General features: G+C 43.1%; 1 protein-coding gene across 3 annotated transcripts in view; it reads left to right on the top strand.

Annotated features, from left to right (window-relative positions):
• LOC121294052 (urea transporter 2-like) overlaps positions 1 to 24,681 on the top strand; it is a 150,422-nt gene that overhangs the window by 33,206 nt on the left and 92,535 nt on the right. For 2 of the 3 annotated variants that reach the window (XR_005941292.1, XM_041173188.1), the window contains exon 2: positions 16,811 to 16,946. Coding sequence is in view for 2 of the 3 variants with exons in the window: in XM_041173188.1 (XP_041029122.1) it covers positions 16,820 to 16,946 (127 nt within the window). In the remaining variant the exon portion in view is untranslated. Of the gene's footprint in view, positions 1 to 15,946; positions 15,990 to 16,810; positions 16,947 to 24,681 lie in introns of all 3 variants that reach the window. The other variant, XM_041173269.1, reaches the window with a different exon arrangement.

The following is a 24,681-nucleotide window of genomic DNA, read 5'->3' as shown; positions in this document are numbered from 1 at the left end:
ACATATTACAAATCTTGAAGGCACATGAACTTCTTTTCATTTTTTTCGGGAAACAATTACAGTCATTGATTATCGGAGTATGGAAATCGAACAGGAGGAAATAACAATTAAACAGAGTGATATCAGAACAAATTTCAGTGAAGGAATTGGCTCAAAGGTATGAAAATATTTTGGCCACTTACTTTCAACGAGGGTTAGGTCAAAAATTTTGAGAATGATTGTGTGGGTGAGAAAGGTCACAGATTCACATCAAAGAGACTAGTACAGAACTATTAATGATTTGCACGTACTCTTATCACTTTGTACAAGTTCTCCCTGTACCTCAGCAACTTCACCATTTACCTGCCAGGCAGCATGAATAGAGGTAATGTCATGGCTAGCAGCGATCTATGATAAGTGGCTCCACAAGTGATGTTGAGGAAGTAATCAACAGTTACAAATGATACATGATCATCTTCCCTACAGCTCATACTTTGTGTGCTAATGGCATTTCACATCATGCTGAAACAAATGTATACTTAATATATTTTAGTTTCCTATAGTCAGGCAGCTCTTAAACTGGGTAAAAGCCAAAGTCCCTGATTCCCACAGATCTAATATAAAAAAGAATCCTTCATTATTTATAAGTATGATTGGTTTTACTTAGTCCTGTGACTTCATTTGGAGTTCCCACATGCTTTATATTGCTAAAACCTCCAAAGGGCTCAGTTTCTTTGTTTGTGGCAAATGTCTCATTTTCCTTCTACAACTTAAACTTCCTTATTAAGCCCAAGCCTGTCTAAAACTGGAATATTCTTCTTATATTTGGACAAGTTTTTTAAATGTTTTTCCTTTCTCAGAATGTCAACTCTGGCAAAACTGCATTTATTGCCCATTCCTAGTTGCTCTAAGGAGACAACAGCGAAACTTCTCTTTGAACCAAGTAGTCCTTGCACTAATGGCAGTAATAATTAAGGTCAGGGTCATGGGGTGAGGTATGTTTGGACATTTATGCATGTGAATTTTATCTGCTACTTGGAACCACCACACTGCATGTTGTCCAGGTCCAGGCTAACATGGAATGTTTTTTTTTAGGATTAGTGCATGGAGCTGAATACTGGAGAATCAATCAGCAAACTGCTCCGTTCTTGACCAATCATTTGAGGGTAGTTGAGCTGAGGACTTAGCCTTGCAAAACTTCAGCAGCAATGCCCTGAGATTGCAATGGTTGGTCTTTAATAACAATTACCGTTTTTCTGTGTGCCAATGACTATCACCATGCCAAGTCTCGAGTATATACATTCTGTACCCTTGTTTTCCTCAGTCCTTCCTTCAAGTGGTTGGCAAAGTAGAGGAAAACTGATTATTCATTTGAGGTGAGGTGATTTTTCTGGTTTTACCCCACAAATTACCAGATTTATTGAATAGGATTTCACCACAAAATTATGAGTTGAGTACTATAACCATTAGGCCGTTATACCTACCTCATACTGTTGAATAGATTACAAGAAAAAACTTTATATCTAAGAAGTGATTCTTCACTCATCTCTAGATTTCAGCCCTGCTCTTCCTGAACTGTTCCTCCTAATCTATTTTATCAGTGCTACAATGACCATTACAATTATTCTTCAAAGCTACAAACATGCCATTATACATGTTGCTATTCCTCTATACATCTTTGCTGTGCTAAAACCAAGATTATTCATTCATTATGCCATAAGCTGCTTGTTTATGTGGTATTTGAGTTCTTCTGTATCTTTAACTTATTGAAATATATAAAAAAAATTTCCCTTTAAGTCCACATCCTACAAATGCTGTTAAATTCTGTGTGTGTAAGATTGTTGCACCATGAAGGATTCATAGCACTAATTGAAGAATAGCAGGCTATTGTCAATCTGTTTGACCAACATTGTTCCATGGACCAACATCACTACAAACAAAAGCATTGGTTATTCATCTCATTACTGCTCATGCATTCTCGCTGCTCACAAAATGTCTGTCATGTTTGCTTATATAACAAGAGTTGCTGCACTTCACATTAAGAACTTGCCTTTAATCCCCTTATTTACTGAAATACATTCTCCAATACCCACCACATCTACAATCAATAAAGTCAAGTGCAGTAATGCCGTGGGAACACAACACTCATCCCCCCTTGGCCTCACATCATCCTTGATTGGGTATATATTGCCATTCCTTTATTGGGGGAAATTTAAGCTTTCAGAATGGACAGGTGTCTGTGTGAGTGACAGATTAAAGAAGCAAAAGTGCCGGTGTGTTGGGAAGTTGGCAGAAACTTGTTGACTTCCATGTTTAACTTGAACGTATTTGGCAGTGGGCAGGGAACCCCTATGGGACAGGCGGGACTGCAATGGACAAATGTTAAAAAGCAAATGCATGCATCCAGCTATAGTTCCAAAGGACCACAGGCTTCTCTCTCCATCACAGAGATATTTTTGGCTACTTGTAGCTTGAGGGACACCACTCTGCAAGCATGAGGCAATGCAAAGAGGCAAGTCCTCCATGAATTACCACAGCCTGTACAGGGATTGAACCCATGCTGTTGATATCATTCTGCATCACATCCTAGCCATCTAGCCAACTGAGCCAGCCTACCCCCTAAAAAGCATTTTTAACCACGGATTCTGCATTTAACTGTTTGTGATTGGGTTTCCTGGGCTCCCTGGAACTCGCCAGGTGGGGGGACAGCAGCGTTGACAGGGATGAGCATTTGGAAAGCTTGGAAAGCCTTCAAATACTGAGATATGTCAGCTGCTCCCTTGTCTAAGTGAAAGGTTTTTACTCACAGAACTTGTTCTGAGAGTGCACTGTCACTGCTTTAGAGATGATTTCCAAGACCTTAGAAGTAATTTCTGCTAACTTGGGAGTTTTTTTTCACCTTTAATCTGAACTTCTCAGCTGTCAGCTTCCACAGCAGCATGAGATCGAATTATTTAGCCCTACCTTGGACCTCTGAGGAGCAAATGGTGCAGCACCAGCAACACCTGCAGCAGCAGGAGCTGCCTCCTTCTCAGCACCTGCTGCTCTACACGATAGAGCTACTAAACACAGTGTTCCGCTTGCAGAAGCTGATATGCCCAGCACAGCTATGCAGGCAGGGGATGAGGCTACTAGACATGACTGAGCACCAGTGCCTTGGAAGCTCTGACATTCACGCCAGGTCCGTGTTGACATTTGTAGCCTCCTGGAAGAAGACTTCCTGCCAAGTGGATGAGGTGGGCATGTGTTGCCAGTGGCCATCAGCCCTGAATTTCTTTGCCACTGGCTCCTTCCAGGGATGTGCTGGTGACACTGTAGAAGGGCACAACCTGTAGCCCACAAGTGCATATCCCAGGTGACCGATGCCATGTTTGCCAGGGCCACCGATTACATCCATTTTGCTACTGATGAGGCCAGTCAGAATGGGCTAGCCCTTGAGTTTGCTGCTCTAACAGGTACAGAGCATCCACTGATAGCAGTCAAGGCACACTGAGGTATTCATCAATCACAGGCGATTCCACTCTATTAAAGACTTCCAGCCATCTGGCACACCCATTCTGGACCCACTGTGCCCCCGGTCAGCCCCCAGTACAAAATAGTCCCACAGTCAACAATCCGTCCCTCTTACTGACACTGTTCAACTTTGACTCCTCCCATACCATTTTCCTCCAGAGTGAGGGCAGTTGGCTGGCAATAGGCAACAAAGATGAGGACAGGACATTATAGCTTTGAAATAAAGTTTATGATTGGTAAACAGTGAACATAAAAAGTGACAATTAAACTAAACACTGTTAAACACCCAAGTGGTTATAATAGACAACTACAAATTCTCTGGCCCTTTGGCCTCTTACCAGCTCTCGACCTTTTCATTGAGAACTGTCGGTGTGACATCAACTGTCTCAATTTCTCTGCTCCTCTCACCCACTCTAACCTGTCTCCTTCTGAACTTGCTGCACTCCATTCTCTTAGGTCCAACCCTGACTTTGTTAACATACCTGCCGACAAGGGTGGTGCTGTTGTTGTCTGGCGTACTGACCTCTACCTCGCAGAGGCTCAGCACCAGCTCTCAGGCACTTCTTCCTGCATCCCCCTGAACCATGACCCCATCACCAAACATCAAGCCATTGTTTCCAGGATTGTCACTGACCGCATCTCCTCCGGAGATCTTCCCTCCACATTTTCCAACCTCGTAGTCTCCCAAACCCAGACAGACTGCTTCTACCTCCTTCCCAAAATCCACAAACAGGACTGTCTCAGAAGGCTGATCGTGTCAACCTATTCCTGCCCCATGGAATTCATTTCTTCCTATCTTGGCTCCGTTCTCTCTCCCCTTGTCCAGTCTCTTCCCACCTACATCCTCGATTCCCCTGATGCCCTATGTCATATCAACAATTTCCAGTTCCCTGGCCCTAACCACCTCCTCTTCACCATGGATGTTCACTCCCTTTACACCTCCATCCTCCATCAGGATGGTCTGAGGGTTCTCCACTTCTTCCTTTAACTGAGGCCCAAAGAATCACCATCCAAAGCCACTCACCTCGGTCTAGCTGAACTTGCTCTCTCACTGAACAATTCCTCCTTAAACTTGTCTCACTTCCTCCAAATAAAAGATGTAGCTATGGGTACCTGCATGGGTCCCAGTTATGCCTGTCTCTTCATGGAGTAAGTGGAACATTTCTTGTTCCAATCCTACTCAGGCCTCCTCCCAGAACTCTTTTTTTGGTACCTTGAAGACGGTTTCGGTGCCATATCATGCTCTCATCTGGACCTGGACAAGTGTATCAATTTTGCTTTCAATTTCCACTCCTCTATTATCTTCATATGATCCACCTCCGATCCTACCTTTCCTATCCTTGACCTCTCTGTCTCAATTCCTGGTGATAGACAGTCCACCAATATTCACTACAAGCCCACCGACTCCCACAGCTACCTCGACTACAGCTCCTCACACTCCGCTTCCTGTAAGGACTCCATCCCATTTTCTCAGTTCCTTCACCTCCATCTCATCTGTTCCGATGATGCCACTTTCCAAAATGGCACTTCTGACATGGCAACCATGAAAGGGTCCCCCTTGTCCCCACTTTTCACCCCACCAGCCTCCGCATTCAAAGGATCATCCTCCTCCATGATGTCACCACCAAACACATCTTCCCTTACCCCTACCATCAGCATTCCGTAGGGAACATTCCCTCTGGGACAAACTGATCCACTCCTCCATCACCCCCAACACCTCAACCCTCTCCCATGGCACCTTCCCATGCAATTGCAGAAGGTGCAACACCTGCTCCTTTACCTCCTCCCTCCTCACAGTCCAAGGGCCCAAACATACCTTTCAGGTGAAGCAGCGCTTCACTTGCTCCTCCTTCAATTTAGTCTACTGCATTTGCTGCTTCCAATGTGGTCTCCTCTACATCAGGAAGACCAAACGCACACTGGGTGACCACTTTGGTGAACACCCTCCGATCTGTCTGCAAGCATGACCTGGATCTTCCTGTCGCTTGCCACTTCAACACCCCATCCTGCTTTCATGCCCACATGTCCGTCCTTGGCCTGCTGCAATGTTCCAGTGAAGCCCAACGCAAACTGAAGGAACAGCACTTCATCTTCCAATTAGGCACTTTACAGCCTTCCGGACTTAACATTGAGTTCAACAACTTCAGATCATGAACTCTCTCCTCCATCCTCACTGCCTCTTTTAATCCCCTTTTTTCTACATTCATTTTTATTTTTTATTCATGTTTATTTTATTTTAATTCACTTATCCATGTTTTTAAACCATTTTTAATCCCCCCTTCTATGCCATTTTCTATCCTTTTTTTCCTCACCACTACCCCCTCCCCCCACCCCATCCCCAAAGGGGCATCTGTTACTTGTTCCATGTTGCTCTTTCACACAATGAAACCTTATTCTGCTTTCTTAGCTTTGCCACTATCAGCACCTTTTTTAGCCCTTACCACTAACATTAACACTCCCTTTGTCCTTTAGTTCATCATATCTTTGTCAATCCCTCCTTTGCCCCACCTATCGCTGGCTTTCTATCCAGCTTGACCTGCCCTTTAACAGTATAAATTTCATCACATTTCCATTTCTCTTCAGCTCTGAAGAAGAGTCATACAGACTCGGAACATTAACTCTGTTTCTCTCTCCACAGATGCTGCCAGAGCTGCTGAGGTTTTCCAGCATTTTCTGTTTTTGTTTCAGATTTCCAGCATCTGCAGTATTTTGCTTTTATACAAATTCTCTCTCTTCTTTTTCCTATTCTCCCTGCACAATGCTACCCCTGCAGCTTCAGCGGAGCTAATCAGACTCCTTGTTCCCCTGCTCTGACCAGTGAGATGCCTGTGGCAGATGTCCTCTGGGTTTTGGAGTCTGTAAGGGCCCTGCTAAAAGTTGCCCCACTTATATCTGTACAGGGGCAGACTCAATTATCGGAGCAGGAGGCAGCAGGTGGACCTTTCTTTGACTGAGGAAGGCATTTTGAGCAGCATCTCCACTGCCATGCCCCATTTCTCCATCTTCCCTCTCATGGTCCATCAGCACTTCCCCACTGGCAAGAGCTGGAGAGTCATTCAATGAGGTGTTGAATGGCCAAGGTGAGGCTTTCATTCATCCAATGTAAGCTGGCAGACTGCATGTGCAGGGCAGGTCACGACAAGCATTAGCTCAGTTGCTTTCTGGGTCTGATGCTCCATGCAGGGTGCCATTCTTTCCTTGGAGACAGACATCAGCACAAAGGCCTGAGACATTATGGCACTCTTCATAAAGACAGATTGCTCCAATTGTGACCAGTGCAGCTGGAAACTCACATTTTTTCTTCTACTGATCCAGAATAATCCACTTTGTGGCTGACATCCAAGGCTCAGCTTCTGCCTCCAGCTTGGAGGCTCCTTTGCATTCTGATAGGGCCCCGTTCCACTCTTTCTGTCTCCAAAACCTGGTCCTACTTGTGATGTGTGCTTCACTATGTGACAACACAGCTAGCTGTCTTGGAGGTCCCACGAAAATGTGTGTAACTGAGCTGAAGGAAGGGTGTGTATCAGTTGTGCGATGGTGCTTTCTCAGAGTGCGTGACCTTCTCCCAAATCAGCTTCAGCATCTTCAGTTTGAAAAATCTGTGGGAGACAAAGACATGCATTAAAACTGACAGTTTGAGAGGTTTTCTCTATCATCATTGTGCAGATCATCATTTTTTATTGGCTGCCGACATCAGGTCAACTTGAATGAGAACTTGGAGATCCCTATCTCTCCATCACCAATGGCCAGGCATGCCAAACTCTGCTTACCTCTAGTGCAACCTCCTCCACAGTGGTCAGGATCGCTCTCACAGGAGGGCCACCCATGGTTCTCTGCTTTTTCCTGCTGTTCTGCACAATCTTCTCCTGCAAGGAGAGAAAGAAGAGGGTGTGAGAAATGGAATATGTTGAGAGGATGGAATAACCACATTTACCAAAGTCACTGTGAGAGAGGTAGGGTATGACATGGCAATAAGATGAGGGTGAGTGGTTGTGGTAGCTGGTCAGATAGGATGTGAGGAGGTCCTCTGAAAGAGAAAAATGAATGGAGTCGCAAGTTGTGTTTAGATTTGAAGAGTGCTATCCAGGAGAAGGCTGGAATGTCAAACTGAGGGGATTGGCAATTCGATGTGAGATTCCACTCACTTTTGCTGCCCTGATCAGGTGATTGAATCTCTTGCGACACTGTAGCCAGGCGTGAGATTCCACATTCCTGCTGTTCACCTCCTCTGCCAGTTGCTGCCACGTCTGCTTGCTTTCTGGGGCCGGCTCCCCTCAAGGGAACAGAATCTTCCTGTGAGCCTTTTACAGCCCACGGATGATGTCCGGGGATGCATCTGAGAACCATTGGGCAGCCTTTCTTTCATTGGCACTCCATCTGTCAAGTAGCTGGTTCTGCTTTGACAGCTGTAGAATGCTTGCATTGTGACTCTCGCAGGGTATCTAAAAACCCTGAAACTTCAACAGTCAAGAGCAGGTTGTCATCACGTCCATCCAATCTCACAGCTCAGGAAACTGCAAAATGGGATTCTAATTCTGTGATCCAGTCACAAGGCCACTGAAAAATCTCAAATCTGCAGATCGTCGACCTGTTGGTGGCCACTCCCGCTGCAAGCTGGTCCATCTAGTCAGGGACTGCATTTACTATCTCGTTGAAAGATTGTACATTTAATGGTACCCTGTAGTTTCAGCTTAATTATACTCACAGATCTTTGTGCAGAGTATCTAAGAGAAACAGGCAGGTAGTGCAGGAATCCCCTAAGGCTATCTTGTTCTCTAACCACTTTTCCATTTTGGGTACTGGTGAGCGAGATGGTTCCTCAGAGGTCTGTAGCAAGAGTCAAGTTTGTGGCACCACGGGTGACTCAGATGCTCAGGAGGGGAGGAGCGGAAGTGTTATAATAGTAGGAGATTCCATAGTTAGAGGAGCAGACAAGCATTTCTGTGGCCATTGACATGACCCCAGGATGGTGTGTTGCCTCCCTGGTGTCCTCAAGGATGTCATAGAGCGACTGCAGGACATTCTTTTGGGGGAGGGTGAACAGCCAGAGGAAGTGATCCACTTTAGGACCAATGACATAGGTAGGGAAAGGGATGAGGTCCTAAAAGCAGATTTTAGGGATTTAGGAAGGGAATTAAAAAGCAGGACTTCAAGAGCAATAATCTCAAGTTTACTCCCAGTGCCACGTGCTAGTAAGCATAAGAATGGAAGATTGGGCAGTTCAACACATGGCTGGAGGAACGGTTAAGGAGGGAGGGCTTTAGATTTCTGAGGCTTTGGGATCAGTTCTAGGACAGCTGGGACATGTACAAGAAGGATGGGTTACACCTTAACAGGTATGGGACTAGTGTCCTCACAGGGAAGTTTGCTAATGCTGTTGTGGGGAGTTAAATTAGATTGGCAGGGGGATGGGAACCTCAGGGGAAATTCAAAGTGCAGAGGAGAAAAACTGGCAGTGGGAAGTAGTGAAGTGGCAACTGATAACGAGGATATTTCAGAGAGTAGTATCAGGGTAGATAGAATACTTGGAGAGTTTGATAGAATTAGATTAGGCATTAGTAAGTCATTAGATGGGGCCATAATAAGGGGAAAAGTGAAAAAACCTAAATGAGAGCTGGTCTGCGTATATGTGAATGCACAGAGTGTGGTTAATGAGTTTGGTGAACTACAGGCTCAGATTGACAAATGGAATTATAATATTATTACTATTACAGAGACCTAGCTCAAAGAAGGGCAGCACTGGGTGTTAAATATCCCTGGGTACAAGGTGTTTAGGAGAGACAGGAATGGAAGAAAAGGGGCAGGGGAGTGGCAGTATTGACTAAAGATGACATTACAGTATTGGAGAGAGAGGATGTTCCAGAGAGCCCAAGGACAGAATCTCTCTGGCTGGAGGTAAGGAATGAAAAAGGTGCAATAACAGTGATTGGTGTAGTACGTAGACCACCAACCAGTGAAACAAACTTGTAAAGAAATTACGGAGAGGTGCAAGAATTATAGAACAATCATAATGGGGGACTTCAATTATCTAAATATAGACTGGGATAGGAATACCATAAAGGGATAAGAGGGGCGAGAGTTCTTGGATTGTGTTCAGGATAATTTTCTGCAGCAGTATATTTCCAGTCCAATGAGAGGACGTGCACTCTTAGACTTGGTTCTGGAGAACAAATTGGTCCAAGTGAATCAAGTATCAGTGGGAAAGCCTCTAGGGGACAGTGACCATTGTATCATGAGGTTTAGGTTAATCATGGAAAAGGACAGGGAACAATCCAGACCCGGATAATTAATTGGGGGAAAGCTAACTACAGTGGGATGAAAATGCACCTGAGTCGAGTGAGTTGGAATCAAACCTTGACAAAAAGTCGGACGCCGAACAAAGGGCCACCTTCAAAGAAAAAGTATTACAGGCAATGTCAAGGTGTATTCCCTTGAAGGGGAAAGATAGGGCAAAAAAATCCAGAGCACCCTGGATGACGAGAGAGATAGAGGTAAAGATGAAAAGGAAGAAGTCCATGTATGACAGATGTCAGGTAGAAAATACTATGGAGAATCAGGCTGAATATAGAAGGATCAGGGGGGAAATGAAGAAACTAATAAGAAAAGCAAGGAAACAGCATGAAAAGAGGCCAGCAGCAAACATAAAAGGGAATCTCAAGGTCTTCTATAAGCATGTAAATAATAAAAGGGTGGTAAAAGAAAGAGGAGGGCCGTTTAGGGACAAAAAAGGGGACTTAACATGTGGAGAATGTAGAAATGGCAGAGGTGTTGAACAAGTACTTTGCATCTGTCTTTACAAAGGAAGAGGATTATACCCAGGCCGAGGTGAGAGAGGAGGTAACTGGTACAATAGAAGAATTTACAATTGAGAAGCACAAGTGATAATCTTCTACTCTTCCTTAGACACAGAGCGGGTGCCAGAGGACTGGAGAATTGAGAATGTTACACCTTGGTTCAAAAAGGTGTGCAAGGATTAAGTTGGCAACTACAGAACTCAGTGGTAGGGAAACTTCTGGAAACTATAATATGGGATAAAATCAATATTCACTCAGGCAAGTGCAGGATAATTAAGGAACACCAACGTGGATTAATTAAGGTTAATTAAATCATTTTTAACTAACTTGCAGTAATATTTTGAGGAGGTAATAGAGAAGGTTGATAAGGAAAATGCTGTTGATGTGGTGTATATAGATTTTCAAAAGGCATTTGATACAGTGCCAGACAACATGCTTGTGAGCAAAATTCTAGGTCATGGAATAAAAGGGAAAGTAAGCACTTGGATAAGAAATTGGCCGAGTGACAGCAGAGAGTTAGTGATAAATGGTTGTTTTTCAGATTGGAGGAAAGTTTGCAGTGGGGTTCCCCAGGGGCCAGTGTTGGGACCCTTGCTCTTCCTGATGTATATTAATAACCTAAAATGTGGTGTTCAGTGTATGATTTCAAAATTTGCAGATGATACAAAGATTGTGATGGTAATAGTTTTGAAATTCAAAATACATAGATATGTTGGTGGATTGGACAGACAAGTGGCAGATGATGTTCAATGCAGAGAAGTGTGTTGGCAGGAAAAATATGGAGAGACGGTATAAAATAAAGGGAGAGCCTGTATAGGAGGTGCAGGGACTGACCCTGCAGTGCATATGTACATAAGTCAATGAAGATGGCAGGGCATGTTCAGAGAGCAGTTAACAAAGCATATAATAACTTAGGCCTTATTAATAGGAGCATTGAGTACAATAGTATGAAGGTCATGTTGAACTTGTATAAGACACTAATTAGACCTCACCTGGAGTACAGCGTCCAGTCTGGGCGCCATACTTGAGGAAGGATGCGAAGGCTTTGGAGAAAGTACAGAGGAGATTCACAAGAATGACTCTCAGGATGAAGAGCTGTAACCATGAGGATAGATTGGAGAGGTTGGGACTCTTCTTCTTGGAGAAAAGAAGGCTGAGAGGACGCTGGATAGAAGTATTCATGATCCTGAGGGGTATGGGCAGGGTATATAATGAGAAACTGTTCCCACTCAGGAGTACATCAAGAACTAGAGGGCACAGATTCAAAATAGGGTATGCCTTATCCCCAAGCAGCCATCCCTGCAGACATAATGGCCCCTCAAAAATCTCAGGCACCTGGGAGTGACTCAGCATGTAGGAGTAAATGTGGCGTGAGGAAAATCTTTTTCACCCAGAGGGTGTTTGGAGTCTGGAACAAACTTCCTGAGCGGGTGATGGAGGCAGGTTTGATCGAGGTATTAAAAAGGGAATTGGATTGCTGCATGAAAAGAGAGAATGTGCAAGGTTCGGGGATAATACGGGGAGTGGGATGATGTGGAATCCTCTTTCAGAAAGCTAGTGCAGACTCAATGGGATGAATGGCCTCCTTCTGCACTGCAAAGATATTGTGATACTGTGATACTGTGGTATGTAGAATTTAGAAATGCAGGCAATAGCGAAGGAGGCATAGGCTATATGGTATTCTATCAATGAAGGCCTGTCACACGTTCACCAGAATTGGCATTCCCAACGGGCCAAAGGGCATCCACTCATTGACCATGAGCAACTGATTGGTCATTAATATCAGAGATTGGAGCACAGAGTTAAGCTGGGTCACTTATCTCACTGAAACTTTAACATCTCATGCAAGACTCAAGATATTACATATCTGTGAGGCCACCTTGGTCACCTCGATGTGTCTCAAGGACAAAGTGGCATCAGCCATCATTTAAATAGGGCAGGAAAAACTATGAACCTTTACAGTTTCTAAATGTGTCATCTTCTGAGCCTCGCTTTCTTGCCCCTTGAATCATTAATGTCTTCAATGTTTCCTTTCAGAGAGAAGGCAAAAGCACGTGTGGATCCAGGGCTCAATGCTGCCTTTGTCAAGGTCCAAATGCAACGGAGGAAGCAAAGGAGGGAGACACGACTCTGCAGGCAGCTCCAGCAGGAGGGAGCAGGAGGTCAAGCAAAGCCAGAGCATGAACAGGAGAGTCAGGAGGAGAGACCCAGACAATGGGGGTGACTTACCAGGCCTAGGGTTTATCATAGAAGAGTCTCGATCTACAAATGAGTGCGAGGCAATGCCATGCACATTGGCACTTTCCCCAGCTCTGATACATCACATATGCCACATTCTTTGTGAAGACCTGATGCCACATTGAGTTGGAGGGTATCCCTTGCCAGTGGCTTTGAAGGTGACCGTTGCACTCAATTTCTTTGCCCCTGGGTCTTTCCAAGGATCATCAGGGGACCTGTGCAGCATCTCTCAGTCCACAACACATCGATTCATGAAGAAGTTCACAGATGCCCTTTACAGGAAGGCTCATCATTAAGTCAGGTTTGCTCTGGACAAAGAGAGCCAGGCTTCAAGATTCACCGGCTTCACCACCATCTCAGGCTTCCCAAGAGTGCAGGGTGCAATAGACTGCACCCATTTGGCTATACAGGCTCCATGGCAACAGGCCCTAACGTTTATAAACCACAAGGGCTATCAGTCCATCAATGTAAAAATGGTGTGTGATCATTGGAAGCACATACTGCATGATTGTGCATGGTACCCTGGGAGTTGCCATGACTACTACATACCGAGTCACTCCCAGGTGCCTGAGATTTTTGAGGGGCCATTATGTCTGCAGGGATGGCTGCTTGGGGATAAGGCATACCCACTGAAATGTTGGCTGGTGACAGCAGTGCATTAACCTCAGAGTTGTTTCGAGGAGAGTTACAAAGCTGCTCACAGTTTCACATGCTCCCATATAGGGTGGGCAATAGGGCTTCTGAAGATGTGCTTCAGATGCTTGGACTGCTCAGCTGGCTCACTACAATACACTCCCGACAAGGTTTCCCACATCATCACAGTGTGTTACGTCCTTCACAATCTAGCAATGCAGAGATGAACCCCTGCCAGAGGGTGACATGGAGGAGGATGAGAGCTCATCGGAGGATGAAGATCGGGAGACCCAAGAACCTCACCAGGCTTTGAGGGTCAGTATGAGTGGGATCATGCCATGGGGGAGGAAGATATGGGAGACGTGTCCATGATACATTAATTGCTGACTGGTTCCAGGAAGTGTAAAGTTAAGTGAGGGAATATGGCCACATCTCTCCTCACCCTCAATGCCATTTTCTTTCATCTCAGGGGATGTCTAACCACTTGCAGCGAGAATGGGTCCTGCATTCACACTTTTGCATTCTGGCCTCATGAATCACCAGGCCATGACTTTGCTTTGGTCTGTGGGGCCATGTGAGGAACTGAGAGTCCATTGAGGAGCAAGAGTGATGCGAGAGAAGACTTGAAGCCTTCGCTGCCATCTAATGATGTTAACACTGCTGCGGCTGAGATGTGGACATGCCTAGGGATCAGCTCCTCCCGGGCATTGTTTTTCTTCTGCCACCACCACTGAAGAGACACAAATGCCACTAGAATATCAAAGGTTAGAAACGCTTACATCACGCACTTCCAACAAAGGTTTAAGCACATCTCCCTGACACCACACAAGGGGTGCAAAGACCAGTTCAAGTGAGAATGACATCACAGGAATGTGAATCTCACAGTGGGACACTATCACTGAGTGGGAGGATGTCTAAACCTCAAAATAAGAGGGCTCCAAAGTCCAAAATTACAACGCCTTCAGTTGACAGGAACATTCACATAACCATCAAATGTATTCACGAAAGTGCAATTTATTTACGTCTAGCACATCCGTGACCAAAAGTGACATCAATTTTTCTTAACTTTCTTAACTCTACCGCTACGCCTGGGTACAGCCCCAACATCCCCAGCAGAGGTGGAGGGAGCCCGCTGACTGCTATGTCCTGATGTCTGTGATGACCTTGGTGGACATCCTCAGGTGACCTGAGGCCTGGAGGGCCCCAGCCTGATAAAGGTCGCCTGCTCAGGGGCAGAAGAGCCCTTGGCAGCCTGAGAAGTGGAGTGGGTGGAGTGGGCAGAGGGGGCTGTGAGTGGCTACACACCCTTGGAGTGTCCTGAGAGGAGGCTCCTGGGGTGTCCGGCTGATGCTCATCCTCCCTGTGGGTGCCCGAGGGCCCCGCCTGATTCCTGTAGGAGATGAGGCACCTGGAGGGAGGTCAAGGTGCCCCATCCCTATGTCTTGATGGTGCCCACCAGGGTGTGTGGCCATGGGGTGCAGGGCCAAGCTCATATCCGTCAAGAACTGCAGGATCCATCGGGGTCACCAGCCTTCCCATGGTGACCTCGAGGTGCTCACATGTCGGGGCCACACATCAGACAGAATGCGGATGGGCTCCTCCATCATTCACTCTAGTCTGCTGAGCGACTGTCGAATCTCTGCCTGGTGTTCCACCGCTTGTCACTGAATCTCCAGCATTGAGTTGGCGGCCGCTTCCAGAGGCTCATCATCTGACTCAGACTGAGCAGGTGGCTGACCTCCAGCAGCTCTGAGTGCCAGAGACCTGGGCTGTCCCTGCCTCTGACTGCTGCGGGGACCTGTCAGTGAGGTATTCCCCAGAGAATGAGCCTGAGCCTAATCTGCAGCTGTGCCCCACCGGCCTGTGCTTCTGAGCTGGTGGCAGAATGCATGTGAGCGCAGTGACGGTTCTTCCAGAGCTTTCTGTTTGGATGTAGTCTGGGGGCTCGCACTGATGCTTGACTGGTGTGGGGGCCTCAATCTGCTGGTGCCTAGAAAATAGAAAATAGAGTTTCAGTTAATAAGAATGAGCTAGATAAGACTGCAAGTGAGTCACTGTGAATGTCAGAATTTGATGAAGTGATGAAGCTGTGATCTGTACTCGGTTACTGGGAGAGGCTGATCTCCCCTCCCCCACAGAAGTGATCCTTGTCCTCCCCAGCCACTTGGCTGCAGCCTCCTCAAACTCATTGAGGGCAATGATGTCAGCCATCTCTCCCCTGGTCTGCACTCTGTTGCCCCAGTTGTGTGCCAGCTTGGCCTGTATGAAGAAGAAAAAAAGGCATGTGATGAGAAGGAATGGAGCAGAGGTTGGGTGAGATGCATGTGCCATGTGTGTGGTGAGCCCTCCTCAAAAGGGCCAGAGGATGGAGTGTGAGCAACATAATAGATAGCATGGTGATGATGTGAAAGTTTCGGTGAGAGAACGAATGTTGCTATGTGTCTCCCACTAATGGTTGTGTGAGTTCCCTGAAGAGAGTGGTTGTTTGAGTGCATGATGCCATGTTGAGAGTTTGATATTGGAGGATGTTGAAGGATGACTTACCCTGGCAGAGCAGATGAGATCATTTATCCTCTTCTTACACTGGGTGGCATTTCGGACACGGTTGTCAGGAGAGCTATGTTGTTAGAGGTACTAAACTGAGAAGCTTTCTGTCTTTTGAGACAGATGTAAAAGTTCTCACGACAGTACTTGAAGAACAGCAATGGAATTGTCTGAGGCAGCATTTATCTATCAGCCATCAGAGTTAAAATAGATTATCTGGTGATTAATCTCATTGTTGTTTGTAGAATCGTGTTGGAGCTAATTGGTCTGCGATGAAAAGAAAATCAGGTGCAGTGTAAATTCACCTTTGTTGCACTTTTGCTGAAAGCTAATTTTTCCCATTGTGGGCAAATTGATTTCTGTGTTTGCTTACGTTTTATTGGGATTACGCTTCAAAAACACTCCATTAGCTATGAAGCACTTTGGACTGCTTTAAGGACAGGAAAGGTGCAATATATGCACATTCTTTCTTGTGTATCTGAAAACATGGATTACTACTGAGGTGATAGCTTGAATCTGCTGAGTAGTTTATCTTAATTGACAAGGTGAAGATTTCTGATGAGTTATCAGAGAGTTGGAATCAAAGCTAACATTTGGTTGGTTCCTGGACCAAAGCCACCAGAACTTTCCATTGGCTCAAAATACTAATTTCAGTAAATTTTTCATAAGTAATTTATTGATCGATAAGAAAGTAAAGTATTTCATCACATGCATGGAATACCCTAGGCAATGCAATTATAAGCTCATTAAACAAAATTGTTCAAACCAGTATTACAATCTTGATTGCAATCTGCATTTAAATTTTACATATTGCATTTCTGCTACATAAAAGCATTGGTCCTTTCCTTGCCATTTACTTTAACGAGTGAAGAAAAGGACACCTTGAATATTTGAATCTGAAGCTGCCCAGGTATTTGTACCTTCGTAACTGAGTTACATTTCAAAAACAATTATCTGGATTTATTTGAGTCAGATTTATTTCTATGCTCGCATTATATAGAAAATACTTGTTACGTACAGTTAACAAAATTGCAATAGTGCTTTAGTTTTAATTTTGATTTTAAACAATACACCGTGCCTTGATTTTCTTTTAATTCTGTGAGGAGCAGAATCCATTCATGGAGAAGAAAACAGCAGTGGTTGAAATGGTATCAACGCTGAAACCAGATAATTGCAAAGAAACCTTTCTTAAAAGAATTGGCTACTTCTCCGGTGATATGAGAGAGTTTGGTTACTGGCTGAAAGGTAAGCGAACGTATGGAAAGTTGTTTTTTTTTAATTTCTGTTAATTAAGTTTTAACAACAATCATAATGAGTAACAGTACAAAAAATAGCTTGCAGAACGGCAATACTTCAATACACTTACATTCGGAAGAGAGAAAGAAAGAAAGGGGAAAGAAGAAAAGTAGGAGGAAGAAGAAGAGAAAGGAAAAAACCCTCCCCATCCCCCATAGAAATAAATAATAAGAGAATCAACAACAATTATAGGTCAGATATTGTTTCACATGGTATAATACATACAACCTAATTAGGGTCAGTTATGTGAAAGGAGAGAGCCACAGTTCATCAAAATAATTTAAGAAAGGTTGCCAAGCTACATAAAATCCATCAGTGCAGCCTCCTATAGTGTACTTAATTTTCTCAAGTTTAAGATTCTGCATAAGATCACACATCCAATTAGTGAAAGAAAGTGGGCAGCCTGTTTCTAATTTAATAGAATAATGTGGCTAGCCAATAATGTTGAAAAGGCGAGTGAATCAGTCCGAATTTTTGTATGAGGGATGCCATTTGGTTCCACTCTTAATAAGTGCTGTAATAGGAGAGGGTTCAGTGCTGCTACTAAAAATATGGGATTGATGTAAAAAAATTTGTCCAAAACAACACCAATTTAGAACACAGCCAGTACATATGAATTAGAGAGGCTGGGGCAAAATTTGAATAAATCTTAGACAATTTCATTTTGGATAGATGGATACGATGTAAGATTTAAAATTGTAGCAACCCATGTCTTGCACACACAGATAAGGAATGTACAGGAGAGAATAGACTTCCAGTTATCTTCTGCCAAGTCTGAGTCAAAATCTTGCCCCCAAAGAGTTTTTAAGGTAGAAAATGAAGGGCAGTGAGGTGAAAAAAATTAGAGAACATAATTTGAAAATGAACTCCCTAACAAAAGGATTTAGTTCTAATATAATATCTATCGGTGATTTAGGGGCCAATAAAGGGAGCTGTGCGATTTTTTTGTGTGCAAAATCTCAGATTTGTAAGTAGCGAAAGAAGTGTGTGCAGGGCAGATCATATTTTCGAGGGAGAGTGTCAAAAAAAGCAAAAGTATTATCCAACCTATAAATTAGCAAGGGCTTTGACACCTCTCACATGCCAGACTTGAAAGGCAGAATCTTCTAATGAAGGCAGAAATAAATGATTTGCATTAGTAGGGCTGTATAAAGAGAGAGATTGTAACCCAAAGTGTGTAGCCCAAATATCCATCCTTGACCCGCTGCAATGTTCCAGTGAAATTCAAGGCAAACTGGAGGATCAGTACCTGATCTTCCGATTAGGCACTTTACAGCCTTCCGGACTTAACATTGAGTTCAACAACTTCAGATCATGAACTCTCTCCTCCATCCTCATCCCCTTCTTCTAATCCCGTTTTTTCTACATTCATTTGTATTTTTTATTGACTTATTTTTATTTTTATTCATTTATCTGTGGTTTTATCTCCTTTTTTATTCCCCTCTTCTCTCCTATTTTCTTTCCTTTTTTTCCCAACCACTGCTGCCCCCTCCCCCCACCCCATCCCCTATGGGGTCATCTGTTACTTGTTCCATGTTGTTTTTTCACACGATGCTACCCTGTTCTGCTATTATCACATTCTGCTTTCTTACCTTTATGCTACTATCAGCAACTTTTTTAGCACTAACCACTATCATTAGCAGTCCCTTTGTCCTTTAGTTCATGACATCTTTGTCAATCCTTCCTTTGTCCTCACCTAGGGAAAATTTCACTCTTTTGCAAACTAATTTTAAAACCTGAAATATCACCAAGTCACTCAAGAATAGAGAAAATATGTGGGAGAGAAGAGGCCAGATGAGAGATGTAAAGAAGCAGGTTATCAGCAATTAGGGAGAATCTCTGTTCGACTCCACCCTGCGTAACACCATGTATATCTCCACGGGTCGACAGTGAAATTGCCACTAATAGCAATAGTGAAAAGTAGGAGGGATGGGGACAGCCCTGTCTGGTAACTTGATGGAGGTCAAAGAGTTTAGAGTGGATCTTATTTGTAAGTACTGAAGTAACCGATAAGAAATACAATAGTTTTATCCATTTTATAAAAGTGGGTCCAAATCCAAATTTTTGAAGAGTGAAGAAAAGGTAGTCTCATTCCACTCTATCAAAAACCTTTTTTGCATCCATAGTTATAAGAACCTCAGGGAGAGTAGTTGAATGTGTATGAATAATATTGAAAAGACACCTTAAAGTAGAGAAGGATTGCCTGTATAAAACCTGTCTGGTCAGGAGAGATAATAAATGGAAGGACAGATTCAAGATGGTGGGCTAAGGCTTTAGCTACTACTTTGACATCCACATTTAAAAGGGAAATAGGCCAGTAAGAATTGCAATGCAGAGGATCCTTATCCCTCTTTAAACGAATGGACAAAGATGCCTCACTGTTTTCAGAATGCTTTCTCTTCAAAACACTCCCGAGTGTTTTAGAGAGAAAGCATTCTGAAAATAGTGACAGATATAAAGGAGAAAGTTGTGATGAGAATTTTTTACAAAATTCTATTGAAAACCCATTAGGCCCTGGTACCTTATTACTTTGCATGGATTTAATTGCCTCTAGCATTTTAACTTGGGAAAGGGTTACTTCTAATGCATTTATAGGGCAGAAATTTTCACTCGGTAGGCGTGAAATGACACGCGTTGACATTGACCGAGCATGCCGAAGTCAACGCACAGTCACACAATAGTTCAGTTGGCGGGCTTGCGCTGGAGCCAGCAGCACACCCGCCAACAATTAAAAGGCCTGTTAAAGCCATTAAGTAATCAATTAACTTAAATTTTTCACTGCTCGTCCAACCTAACGGCTAGCGGGCAGGCAAAAAGGCCAAGCGGCCTTTGCATTTTTTTAGAAACCTCATCCACGGGTGGGATGAGGTTTCCAAAAGCAAATAAAAATAAAATAAAAACTATAATTTTTCATTAATAACATGCCCCTGCTCATGTTACAGAGTCACATGAGGGGAAATCTTTCATGATGTTTTTATTTAAATAATTTTTTTCATATCTCTTCATTTCCCTGAGACAGCTCTGTGCATCAGGGAGATTATGAAGTGCTCACTTGTGCACGTGCGCGAATTTCATGCTCAGACTACCCGCACTCCCCCCTGCTCACACAGACAGCGCTCAGCACCGCCGCACGTGTTTCACGCTAGGCAGGCCTTAATTGGCCTGCCAGCTTGAAATCACAGTTCGGTGCTGATTACGGGCAGTGGTCAGCTTCCCGACTGACCCCGCCCGCCCCGCCAAGAGCAAAATTCTGCCCATAGAGTCAGATGTTAGGGATGGGAGGTCAATATTATCAAAAAAATTGTGAAATAAACCAGGATCTGAAAAGGAGTGGAATAAAAAAGTTTGAATTGATCACTGTTTTCCTGATGATTGGTGGTAGTTGACTCTGTTGGAGTGGTAATTTCAGCAATAAATTGAGAGGAAGCAGACTGGCAAAGTTGGTGAACCAGGAGTCTATCTATTCTTTCAACATGCTCATAGAATGTACTACATGATCTAGGCTTTTCTGTAGGCTTTGTAGAAAGAAGATCAAATTCAGTTTGCAGAGCCAGACTGTTTGTATAATACTGGGGTAGATGTAATTGCGTACTGCTGGCCCGCTAAGAGAATTTGGTCAATCAATTAGGACAATTTTGAGATGTTGCATTTTTTAAGTTGAGCAGTGTATGAAATTACTTATCCACATAGGTAAGCCTTCATACTCTTCCAGACAGTCGGAAAGGAAATACCTGGAGTAGTATTAAGTTCTATAAAAGTATCTATTTGTGAGGGAATGACTTTAGTAAAATCCTAGCCCACTAGAAGAAGAGAATCAATACGCCATGATGGACAAGAAACAGGTTGGTCATGGAATCATGTTGCTAAAACTAAGGGGGCATGATCAGAGATCACAAAGCTATTGTGTGCGCAAGATTGAATAAACAGCAGCAGCCTCTAGTCAAGGAAGAAATAGTCAATACTCGAGTATGTGCGGTGAACAGAGAGAAAAAGGAGCATTATCTTGCTGATGGGTATAGAAAATGCCATGAATCTGCCAATCCAGGTGTATCCAAAAAAGACCCTGATGGTTGAGGTTGATTTGATATTGGAACAGATTTTGTGGATAAGCGATCTAAATTTAGGTTAAGAACACAGTTAAAATCTCCTTCAAGAAGTAAGTGATATGAGTCTAAATCAGGTGTGGAAAATAAGAAGTTTGAAATGAAACGGTAATCATCCCAATGGGTGCATATATATTAGTTAGGATCATTGGACAGTTAAAAAGTCTGCCTTGTACTATAAAATAGCAGTCATTTGGGTCAGCTATAACCTGAGAGTGAACAAAGGGAATGCATTTATGGATTAGAATTACCGCACGTCTCACCTTACTATGAAAATTAGAATGAAACATCTGCCCAGCCCAACCTTTCTACATTCATAAATGGTCAGATGTACGTAAATGAGGTTCCTGCAGGAAGGCAAGGTCCACTTTCAACTGATGCCAATGAGAGAGAACTTTATTACTTTTAACTGGGTGGTTTAGACCTTTCATATTCTAGGTGATAAAATAGATTCGACAACTGCCCTGTGAGGCCTTAATATTAGTGGGCAATATGATAATTAAAGTTTATCAAAGCATATGGCTCCCACAGGTTAACCATTACAAATAAAGGATTAAATATTTTTGAACCAGAACTCACCCACCTGAAGAATGTTAACAACTGACCAAAAGGAAAGTGTATATGTGTATTTGGAAAAGAACAAGAAAAAGAAAAAAGAAGAGAGATGAGAAGGGAGAAAAAAACAGAACCATAAGGGAAAATAGGAAAGAAAAGCTTACATCAACTCGCCAAATGAGGTGAATGCTACCCCTTACAGTTAGTAAACTTTTCATACCTACCTTAGCTGTATGTCTTGAAAAGACAAGCCCACGTTGAAGCAATATACAATCAAAAATCCCTAACAAAAGTATTGTAAAGCTCAACACATGCTAAACTAGATGCAGAATCTGTCCAGAAGCAACAGTTTTGTAATACAGTATTCAGCAAGAGAGAGAGAATATAGAGAGAGATTTAACTCTCAAAGAATTGAATTGCACATGTGGTAAAAGGTACCAAATAAACACCCATAGGGTTTCTATAAAACTTCCCACAATTAATGCAGTTTGGACTTAAGATACAATGCGATTGATATAACCAACAAAATTTATCCTGTAAGAGAACTATCAAGCAGAGTTACCTAATTAACCATTGAACATCGCTTTGTCCTAGGTGAAGCCACACTGTTACTTATTAAGAGAAGGTACAATTGTGTCCTTGAGAAAGGCTGAAGCCTCTTGCAGTGTGTTGAAAATCTTATTCACTCCGTTGAAAATCACACGCAGGCGAGCAGGGTGGAGGAGGCCATATTTAAGTCTGTCTTCACGACCTTGGGCTTTACTAGATTTGTATTCTCCATGACGCCGATCCATGCTGAGGTCAGGGTAGATGAATATCTTGCTTCCACGAAATTATAGTTGGTCCTTTTCTCTAGACAGAGACATAATTTGCTCCCTCAGTCTATAGTGATGCAGTCTTAGTATTATCGGCCTTGGGGACTCACCATGCTGTGGCTATGATGCCAAAGAGCGATGGGCTCGATCCACTACCGGCGGTGAATCAAAACTCTCCTTGCCAAAGACCTCCAAAAGGAGCACCTCAGTAAAAGTTGTAGGGTTTCCCTGTTCCACACCCTCAGGCACCGAGAGGATCCTTAAATTTTGTCTTCACCTGCAATTCTCCAGGACATTCACTTTCATCAACAATTTAATATGTAGGACTTCCAACTGGGTGCAGCGAGTCTCCAGAGCCGCAATTCTGTCGCTCGAGTCAGTCACTGATTGTTCAACATCCCACAGCCTTTGATTGAAGGAGGCGACAGAGGCTTATAGAGTAACAACAGAAGCTTGTAGAATAGCAACAGAGGAACGCAATCTTAAACAGAGTCCAGCAAATTCAGGGAGAATAGTGCTCTGTAAGTCAGCAAGTGTGTAGACAGAATTAAATTCTGTGTGGGAAACCATTATGTTGTTAGCAACTGTAGTGTCGGACATCGCAATTGATAAAGAATAAAAAATTGATTCTAATTGTGTTTGCCTCTGGGTTTAGATATTTTGAATGTGTGTTGAGCATCAGAATAAACCCCAAAACACTGATAGTCAAAAAGCTGAATCTTTTAACCCAATGTCAGTAATTTGTGTAGGGATAAATTACAGACATCATTGGTGCTGTTTTCAGCCATGTCTTACTCCATTCCCATCACGTGACATTCCCTCCAGTTCTTTCTTTCTATTTATGTCTTTGGCTGCTCTCAATAACCTTCACCCTCCTCCTCCTGCTTGTTATCAGCTCCTAGCACAAAATGTTTTGGAATCTCTCCCTTCACACATGGAGGCCACAGAGACTGGAAAGTTGTTTTTAATGAAGCACATTAATATTGTAGGAAAAATTGTTTTAAACAACCAATGGATAAAGGTAGACAGAGAATCACTTCAGAGAGGCTAGTAAACCTATAAATATATATATAATATAGCAATAGCAATATAAAAATAGCAATATGTAGATATTATATGTACATATATAATGTGTGTTTTATATATATTATTTAATATATGCAGATACAATAGATATACACACATAATAGACAGTTATATTGTTTTGCCAGATAACTTTCAAGGCTTTCTGGTTAGAACAGGATTGAGAGTGATGGGATAAGTGTATTTGGTGACTATTGGATGTTTTACAGAATGCACTGGTTCCCTGAACCGCTGAGAGTTGGAAATATCTGGCCGGGGCCATAGTCACAAATAAATAATATAGGATGAAAGTCAGTTAAGTCCATAGTTTTGCTTAGGAACAGAGAGACTTTACAGAATTTTTCTCCCAAAGATGAAATGATTTGGATAGAATTAAAAATAAGCCAATTGTATATGAAGTGTGGAAGGAGGGTGCTTGGTGAACTAAATGGAATTTCGGGCTCCATGTTGTCTTCTGCTCTTTCATTCTGTCCTCTGTAAATTTTCAGTTAAACATTTATCAATTTTCCACACTAACAACAACAACTTGCATTTATATAGCATCTTTAATGCAGGAAAATGTCACAAGATGCACTGATGCAAAGAGAGAGATATTAGGACAGATGACTACAAGTTTGATCAAAGAGATAAGTTTTAAGGAAAGCTTCAAAGGAGGTAGAGAGAAAGAGATTTTGGGAGGAAATTCTTGAGCTAAAGGACTAGATGGCTGAAGGCACAGGAAATGGAGGATGTTCACTTGGACTAACATGGAATCTTGAAGGTACGTAGGACTGGCGGAGGTTACAGAGGTAGGGAAGCATAAGATCATGGACAGATTTGAATACAAAATTGAAAACATTGAAATTGAGGCATTGGTGAAACGGGAACCAATGTAGGTCAGCAAAGACAGAAGTGGTAGGTGAATGAGATTTGGTGCAGGTTAGAATGTGAGCAGCAGAGTTTGGATAAGCTCAAACTTTTGGAAGGTAGAAGATAGGAGGCCAAGCAGGAGAACATTAGAATAGTCAAGTCCACAGGTAACAAAGGACAGATCACTGTTTCAGGCCTAACTAAGCTGAGGCAAGGACAGAGACATGTGATAGCACAGAGGACGAAGCAGATGACACAATAAACCCAATTCCACCCACC

Source organism: Carcharodon carcharias, chromosome 1 (genome assembly GCF_017639515.1).
Source record: "Carcharodon carcharias isolate sCarCar2 chromosome 1, sCarCar2.pri, whole genome shotgun sequence".
In the NCBI taxonomy this organism is placed as follows: Eukaryota; Metazoa; Chordata; class Chondrichthyes; order Lamniformes; family Lamnidae; genus Carcharodon; species Carcharodon carcharias.
This window is presented reverse-complemented; position numbering and strand designations above follow the sequence as displayed.